Genomic DNA, 8,890 nt, shown 5'->3' with positions numbered 1-8,890 from the left:
CCAATATGTCCTGTTTCTTCAGACTTCAATAATCCAATCCACCAAACAAGAGTCAATGGCAGAATAAGCTGTTTGGCATTTGGCAAATTTTTCATGGGTGCAACCCACATACTCAGCTCTGCCGCTCATCCCACAAATGCATGTTCCTTACAAATGTGGCACCATTTAAAAGGGAAATAAACAGGCTTTCCAACTGCATAAAGTGTATTGTCAAGAAGCATTGTTACAACAAAGACAACAATCTACCAAACACAAATTTCCTAACTTTTTGAGCTAAGTTTAAATAAAACTCATTCTTGTATTTTAGCACACACAGTCAAGGCCACCCCCTGTGTAAGTCATTGCCACAGCTAGGGCACCACACAATAAACTCTAAGCTACTGCTAAATTAACAACCCAGGCTACTTATTGAAGTCTTATAGTAATTCTCTTTTTTTTTTTTTTTTAAGATTTATTTTTGGCCTTTTTTAGATAGGACAGTGGATAGAGTCGAAAACAGGGAGGAGAGCGGGGAGAGACATGCAGGAAATAGTGCCATGGGCCCGGGTCGCCTGCATATATGGCATGCGCCTTAACCACTCGACTACCGGCGCGCCATAGTAATTCTCTTTTGACCCTCGTGCTCTTGAAATCCCCTTATTGCACCAAATTTTCATCTAAAAGATGCATCTTCAGTTTCAACTGCTGATTTCATAACACTGAGAGAAGTTTCCCTCTCTTTTAAATAAATACAGACATCATTTTACATATTTTTCAGGGAGGTATCTGTATGGATTATTTATCCAGAATCAAACATAAAGGGTTTCTATCAAGTAAAGTGATATTTTATTTACAACCTGCACAATCTAAGATGAAGCACACACAAACACAAAATACTGAAACACCCCAAAAAATCATAGAAAAATTATCGAAACTTGCACAATGGATGCTGAAAAATGTGTATTCAGGATAGAACATTTTAATATGAAGCATAAAAGTAAAAATAAGTACAGACTGTTGCTGATCTCTCCTGCAGTTAAAAGGCTTATTTGCATTCAGCTCACTGGTTATATTTGGCGAAAAAGCTCAAAGTGCCCACATCATTACATCTGATTTTTATTTTCATCAAGAACATTCAAAAGCCCATTTAAATTCCTGCCATATTCACAGAGGTTCTCTTTCACTCACTCTCTATCTCCATCTATTCCCCTCTTCCTCTGCTTCTCACACTCTTTCTCCTCCTTTTTGTCTATCTCTCCTTTCTTCGATCTGCCTTTCATGTCACTCCATTAGCAGGGGTTGCCGAGGGAGGGCCACTGGCTTCTCTCTCCGGCGTCCTTGCTGCGGTTTTGCTGCAGCTGTCGGGCTGTGATAAAGAGAGGAAAGAGAAGAAGTTTTCACACTAATTACGACACAATAATGAAGGACTGGGTAAAAAGGCGCAGTGAAAGATGAAGGTCAAACAGTCATTAATATAATGTGAAAGAGTCTATTAGAAAGCATCTGTAAAGTGAGCGGAGATTACTGGAGAGCGGATGAAGTAATTTTTTGACTAGATAGAAGAAAGTTAAGAACATTTACCGGTTACACTGGCAGTACTGTCGGGGATTCAGTGGATGGTGGCCATTCTGGTTCCTCTGATATTTTCTCTGTAGAAGAAAGCAATTCACGTTATCATTTTATACTTTGATTCAGTAACCCATCCTCCTTCAACCAGTATAGTACTTTTTAAAACTTTTTCCATACCACGTGTGAAAAGAAAATACAATTGCTCTTATTTTCTTGATTTAAAGTACAAAAAAGGCAGACGTAAAAAAAAAAAACAGAGTTTTTAAAAGAGAAATAAATCCATCAAAAATGCAAGTAAACTCCTGCACACTGTCTAAACTACACAGTGCTGAAGTTTGCATGCAATTTAAGTCATTTAAAATGAGAAATGTCCTAATATTTGGTTCCTAAAGACTTTGGCAACTCTTATCTCTTCTTACCTTCCTTCTCCTGATCTTTTTGCACGTAACAATGATAATGATAATCAGGACAATCACAACCAGGCTGCCAACTCCAATTGCAACCCACACCCACCAGCTCAGCTCCAGCAGCACGGGGTTCTTAGGTGGAGGGTCAATAGTACCTGTTTAAGGAATGAAAATAAAGAAAATGTAGAAAATAAGGTTTAATCAATGGTGTGTGGAAATAAAGAATCATTTCAATAATTTTAATCAAAAAACGGTACACACAATTGGTGCAGCCTGGTTTGCCGACTTCCTTTTCTCCTTTTTCAGGAGGTGATGTTGCAGCTGTTTCAGGAGCTGAAAAAAAAGAACATTTCAAACTTCTACCAGTAGCCACATGAGTTACTTTAATATTCTAAAAGCATATGCAAAGACTTTAATAGAAATGTCCTACCTTTAACTCTGACTTCAAGCTTCTCTGTGTAGGTCACTGAGTTGTGTGTGAACAAACATTCCCAGGTCCCCGAATGCGAGTTGGTTACAGGTTTGAGCTGAACCGTCTCTAACGCCGTTGTACTTTTATCTGGTCCTTTCCACTGCACCGTGGAACCAGGGCCCAGACCTTTTACCTGACAGCAGAGGGTAGCCTCGCTGCCCAGCTTGAGATCACCAGAGGGGGTGGACGAGACTGACACAGAGAGGGGAACAGATTGGAGAGATAAATATAGTTTAAGGAAGGAGGTTATACACATATCATGTACTCTGATGGGCACAGGGCAATTCATAAACAGCAGCAGAAAATTAAATAACAAAACAACTTTAGTAAATCACAATGTTTCAACCCAGGTGACTTCTGAGCAAGAAATACTGGTATATAAAGAAATATAGAGGGATATTTTGGACACCTATGGGCTGACAAGCATCATGCATTATCAAGCATCCAAAATAAAAACAAAAAAACAAGACAATTCAACAGAATAAATAAGACAAGCAAAGACAAAGAAGCAACACCCAGCAATCTTACAATAAAAACCAGTATTGATAACACAACATATCATAGAGCAGTCCAAACTACAGCATTAAACTGGCAAAAACAACAGGTTAAAGCAAAAAGGAGAAACAAAATCAGAAGTCTAAGTTCAATTAAGATATTTAAAAAGTTTTGTTTTTATTATAATTTTTTTTTTTTTTTTTTTTTTTTTTTTAGTTCAAGCGGAGGGAGGAAGAACAGCAAAGTGACTCATTTATTACAAGACAGGAAGAGCTAAACGAAAGTGTGATACTACTTAACATTGCAGTTCTGCACTCTAAAAAATCTTATTTTAAAGGCTAGAAACCCAAAAATTAAATAATCGTTTTGCTGACTCCTCAAGTCGAGTTTAGTTGTACAGAAAGAGTATAACTCAGTTCCTGAATATTTTTTTCAAGTGAAGCCACAGAAGACACATGACTTGTTCTGATGAATTGTTACTTCTTTAAGTCCCTCGAGCTTGAAGTGAACTTGTTAAAACTGCTTTAAGTTCTCTTGCAAAGTTTAGGACTTTGATTTTCAGATACTGTGCTTCATGTTGTATCTGTTTCACCTGGTTCCCATAGCGACAGTGTGTTCAGTCTTTGATCGGTTCAAAGGGCTTTGTTTGGCTTTACTGTCATTTTAATGTGCCAGTTATCTCCTCAGTACAGGAAGTGAAGAGAAAAAGGATTAAAATGAAATGAAATGACTTTAGTCTGAGGATTCTAAATGAATATTATGTGAAGATTATTATACATTTATTTTTCATTTAAGAGGAAACCATGCACAATATTAAATATACAAATCTCAATTTTAACCATATCACATATTAAAGTTGGCATTTGATGTATTGTTCCAGAGCTAGTTTAAAGCTTGTTTTCATCAGCAGTTGCTAGGCACATATAACAAGAAGACACATAGGGCATTCAGAAAGTATTCAGGCCCTTTACACTTTTTTCATTTTTGTTAAATTGCAGCCTGATGCTAAAGTGAAAAAATATATATATTCTTATTATTCTACACTCAGTACCCCATCTTGACAAAGTGAAAACAGAATTTTAGAATTTTTTTGCATATTTATGAAAAACTGAAATATAACATTTACATAAGTATTCAGACCCTTTGCTAAAAACACTTGAAATTTGCATCGGGTGTCTCTCATTTCCCGGATCATTGCTCAGATGTTTCTACACCCTGACTGGAGTCCAAGTGTGGTAAATCAAAATAAAGTAATAAGTGTAATGTGAATAAATGCACTGTATCCATCAATAAAACATTAAGTAAACTGCACTAGAACCAAAAGTGGGTCAAAGAGCTGTTGTCAGCAGGTCATGAATTTGGTCCTAAAACAAAAAAGTGGCAAAAACTTTGAGAAGTCTTCAAAGGACATACATTCATATATTATCACAGTTTTTTTCCCATTTTGCTGTGATAAGTATTTTCTTACCTTTTCCTTTTTGTACAGTGCTTAACAAATTCATTAGACCACCACCCAAAGTAAGGTTTATGCCACAGCTGCCCTAAATTAACAGCATTGGTAATTACCAAAATCATTTTTTATGTTTCTGCAATGGTTAATACACCAATATGTAGAAGCTCTTTAACCCAAATGATATTTTTAATGCTAAAATATAATTATTATTGTTATCCATGAATTTTCAAATTTACTGATTTACAAAAAAACTGAATAAATAGTAAAGCACATTATCATTTCTTGATTAATATGTCAAATTACAGTTATTTACTTGCATTCTTGAACAGAAAAATGAGTTTTAGTGTTTGAATGTTGTGCTTAATTCATTTCTGACTTCTTAGAGAAGCCCAGTGAGCCGGCTCAAATTGGGGTGTAAAAAGGTGAATTCAGTTTGAAATCCCTCATTCCTGTTCAAAATGGTAAAACGTGGAGAGATCACCGAAAATGAAAGAGTCGGCATTAAAGCACTTCATGATGCTCAATGGTTTCTGAGACAAATGACAGGTGGTCTAATAAATTTGTTAAGCACTATACTTTCCTCCCTATCTAAAGATTTAGTTTTTCTTCTTTATCTTTCTTGTGTTAATTTCAAGTTTCATTGAAAACATCCAGTGTTTATGCACTATCACAACAGATAAAATATAATAAAATGTATGCATCCTTTCAGGTCATCTGTAATTATAAACCTTTAACACATATTTTTAGTCCTTTTGTTCAGTCATAGGTTTTGTCCCATCAAAGGTTCAAACTTAACATTTTCTGAAATTTGGGTCATGATTCCTTCTTAAGGTGTTGGTTGAGGGTCCTGAGGCTAGACCAAAAGACAACCACTGATCTAGATAACAATACAAGGACAAACATTTCACAGTGTAGCACAGAGCAGAACATCACAAACATGCTCTTTCACATCAACAACAAAAACAGAACAGAAATGTGCTTGGGGACAGCGCATTTTGAACAGAAGGCTTGTGATCCATCTGGGTCGGGGAGGTTATACTATATGAATGTGTACCTGAGAAATAGGAAATACAGAATTCAATATTTTTCATGTTAAGAACAAATATCAGGATGTTTAGACCTCTGCAGTTTTTCTTGCAATCCAAACTAGATCTATCCGTCTATTATCTATAATCCGAATTTGTTATCCTGAGCTTCCCAAAAGTATCAATTAACCCTGGAAGTAACCAGAGAGCAGCAGCAATACTGGAGCTTTTTGATTTCTTCAAGACTTTTTTATTCCTCTTTGCACCTTGAAAGTGGCTGAATCTGTGCCAGAAACCCTACTTTAAAATTATATCTAAATCCCTGGAATATCCTTTAAGACTTCCCATGCAAATGAAGAGTGCAAAGTCAGTGCAACACAATGAATATAGCTGAAGTAGCAAGAACTGCACATGTATTTCCTTTTTCTCTGAACCAAGATCCTACTGTAACGAGGTCAAAACACAAGAACAAAACTTTAAAAACATTGTTTACTTAATTAAAATAAAAGCAAGGCTTTAGTGCAATTGACAACTAGGTGGAACTGGTCTGTGTGTTCACAAAACTGACTGAAATAGATTACAATCACAGAGACCTTGCGCTTGTGCCCACATCTATGACTGTACTGTATACAAGGGGGTAGCTGCGGCTCAGTCGGTGAGACAGTCAGTTTTACGTTCAAATCCCAGCTCCTCCACATAAGTGTGTGCTTAGACAAGATGTTTAGCTCCAACTTGCTGCCACAGCTGTGTCAGATATGTGAATGTGTTTGAGATTAGTTTACTAATGGTCGCTTTACATGGCAGCCTCCACCATTAGAGCTTGAATGGGTGTAAATTGGCACCATGTGGATGCACTTTAAGTAGTCAGACAAGAATATATCTTACTATGCAGGTAATGATTTGTTGGTCAATGTTTTGTGAAAATGGGGCAGATATTATAAGACTATTCTTCATTCTGCTCCTTTTCATTCAAAGTGGAACATTTTTTTATGTTGAATATGAATTGTTTTTTTGTTTTATTGAATAAAATAAACAAATAAATAAATGAATAAAAGAAAAGCATTCAAGCCTCTAACCCATTGTTGACCATTGTTTTAACCTGCTTTGATACAGGCACACTGACCAACTCTATGGTTTGTCTGTTGTGGATTTTGATGGGTGTTTTTTTTCATATTTGAATACATTTTGCAACAAGTATTTAACATTCTGAGTTTTACCTGGACTGTATGTTTCTGGCCCTTTTGGTTTTAAGTGTCCAGTGCATCTAATAACTAAGGGGGTTCAAAAACTAAAACTAAACTATTCTAACAAACCAGCATTACCTTGTCAGTTTAAATCATTTTGTTTTTAATCCAGTAATAGAAATTATTTGAAAATGCTTTTTCTCTGGGTCATCAGCCTACCTGAGGTAAGAAGAAGCAGATATTCTCGGGACTTCCTGTCAACTATACATCTGAACCTCCCGGCATCTTCTTCCTTCAGTGAAGTGACCACCAGACTTGTTCCTCTCACTGTCGACCTTCCTGCAATGTCACTTACAACTAATGCAGAAAATACAAAGTATTGTCATCTGATAATGTGAACTTTTATAAAATATACATATATATATATATATAGTGCTTAACTTGCTTTTTTTAACCTTTGCGTTGACGGCCAGTCCTCCCATCCACACTAACAATCCGGTCATTTTCATGAAGCCATTCCAGTGTGTTGTATGTGTTGGCGTTACACTCCAGCGTGGTGACCTGCCCAAGTTTTGCGAGGATCACGTCCCCTGCAGCAGAGAGTGCACTCAGCACTGTAAGAGGAGAGATCACATTTATCAGGGTGGACAAGAATACAGCCAAGTGTTTAAGACAAGGACAAACTGATGAGATGGAATATATTTTCATTAGTTTGTATTTGAAACTTATGAAGTGAAAATGAAGTACAAGGGCAATCTATCAGCTTGAGTTTAGGAATTTTTAAACTTATCAATAAAGCTGAAGCTTTTTACTGTCAGGTAAATTGCACAAACATTAAATGACATGAATGGATGTAAGTCACCTGTTACTCATTTACTCCAAGGATAATTTACAAGACCATTCTTAAGTATATTTACTCACCCAAACCAAACCACGCCATGATCTTCATTTTGAACTTAGGATCTACGGGGGAGAGTAGGAAACACAAAAGTCCGTATCTATGAAATATAAAGCCATGATCCAAAAACAAATCAAAAGCAATGTTGAGAGTCTGGACATCTCTGGCATGAACATACCACGACCTTCTTCTGTTTGAGATGAGCTACATGTGATCTTTAACCACCAAACTAGTTCTCTACTTCCTTCCTCTCTGCCTCTCGTTAAACATTTAGAAGTTGCTTCGTAGACTTAAAAACTGTATCAACTGTCACTGGGAGAATGAAAGAATTTGATTTGGCCTTTATGTATTGTAGTTCCTCATACTGTTTTTAGATGCTCTCCTGCTTGTATTGTAATTTTTTTCTGACATGTCAGAAGAGCGAATTTGTCAAAAAAAATAAATAAATAAAAAATGCAACCACTTTGCTGCGGAAATAAAATTAATCTGCATTAAATCCCCAGAAACAAATCTGATTCAATCCATTCGCTTTCAGAAAAACATTTAATTATTTTAGAAGTCATGAGGGTTAAATTCAGCAAACTGAGATGCGTTTTTTTTTTTTTGCGCAACTAATTTCTATTTTAATTTTAAATTGCCAGAATAAGTCTGACTACAGCTCATTTTAAAATCAAAAGGGCTAATTTCACATATTTTTGATATTTACAGACTACTATACATTACTGTAACAAACTAAGATCACAGTAAATCATTAACTCACAGAAACACATCGAGTTTTACACATTCACAGCCTTAAGGCATATTCTCGCACATTTTCTTTTTCACATTTGAGTATTTCACACAGGCCTCCAAATTAAATTTACAGTTCTTAAAGTAATTTCTTGCAATCACAAATAAAGCATAGTGACCTATAAAATAATTAAATCGTGCAACACACTAGGTAACGTCTACGCAAGAGAACAAATGGTTTCAGAAAGGTAATAGAGAATCCAAACATTTTACATCACAACATAAAATCAGAATTAATCGACTTGATTTACCTTATTGTACTGCTTTTCTGAGTTTATTGCCGATATCAAAGTTTAAAGTAAGCCCTGGTCCTCTGTGCCTCGCCTTATTAAAAACAACAGCGCAAGGAGCCTAGAACTGCAGAAGGCGGAAGACTTCTAAAAAGAAACCTGCACTTTGGAAAATTCAGGGCCAATGCAAACCTAAATTCATTGTGGGTTTATACGTCACGCCTGCAGCCTTGTGCAAAGTAGGCCTGGGATTTTGAAAGCAGTGCAGGTTTCCCCAAAAGCTCAGGGCTGTTTTTCAAACTGTCTTAAGGTTACATGCTTTGACTGTAGCATAAAACCCCTCAATATGAATGACTGTGTTGGCTCATCAATTTTTATCAATCACATGG

The 8,890-nt window shown here is 36.2% G+C and overlaps 1 protein-coding gene across 2 annotated transcripts; it reads right to left on the bottom strand.

Annotated features, from left to right (window-relative positions):
• Positions 1-847: 847 nt before the first annotated feature.
• cd4-2.2 (CD4-2 molecule, tandem duplicate 2) lies at positions 848-8,844 on the bottom strand. 2 transcript variants are annotated; one of them, XM_041793483.1, is made up of 9 exons: positions 8,523-8,844; positions 7,506-7,547; positions 7,040-7,198; positions 6,804-6,941; positions 2,386-2,619; positions 2,217-2,288; positions 1,968-2,110; positions 1,561-1,628; positions 848-1,345 (listed from the first exon to the last, which is right to left on the bottom strand). In XM_041793483.1, the coding sequence occupies exons 2-9, from the start codon at positions 7,531-7,533 to the stop codon at positions 1,261-1,263; spliced, it is 927 nt and encodes a 308-aa protein (XP_041649417.1). In that variant the 5' UTR covers positions 7,534-7,547; positions 8,523-8,844; the 3' UTR covers positions 848-1,260. The 2 variants fall into 2 exon arrangements, with proteins under 2 accessions (XP_041649417.1, XP_041649418.1); XM_041793484.1 differs by lacking the exon at positions 8,523-8,844 and adding an exon at positions 7,661-7,697.
• Positions 8,845-8,890: the final 46 nt, after the last annotated feature.

Source organism: Cheilinus undulatus, linkage group 8, assembly GCF_018320785.1.
Source record: "Cheilinus undulatus linkage group 8, ASM1832078v1, whole genome shotgun sequence".
In the NCBI taxonomy this organism is placed as follows: domain Eukaryota; kingdom Metazoa; phylum Chordata; class Actinopteri; order Labriformes; family Labridae; genus Cheilinus; species Cheilinus undulatus.
Note: the sequence above shows the minus strand (reverse complement) of the source record. Positions and strands in the feature narration are given on the sequence as shown.

What these genes read in the sequence shown, in the direction of transcription:
- cd4-2.2 (XM_041793483.1), bottom strand. Translation starts at nt 7,533, where the DNA reads ATGAAGATCATGGCGTGGTTTGGTTTGG. An exon ending in CATGGCGTGGTTTGGTTTGG is followed by an intron (nt 7,199 to 7,505) that starts GTGAGTAAATAT and finishes CTCCTCTTACAG; the next exon opens with TGCTGAGTGCACTCTCTGCT. An exon ending in AAAAGATCAGGAGAAGGAAG is followed by an intron (nt 1,629 to 1,967) that starts GTAAGAAGAGAT and finishes TTTCTTCTACAG; the next exon opens with AGAAAATATCAGAGGAACCA.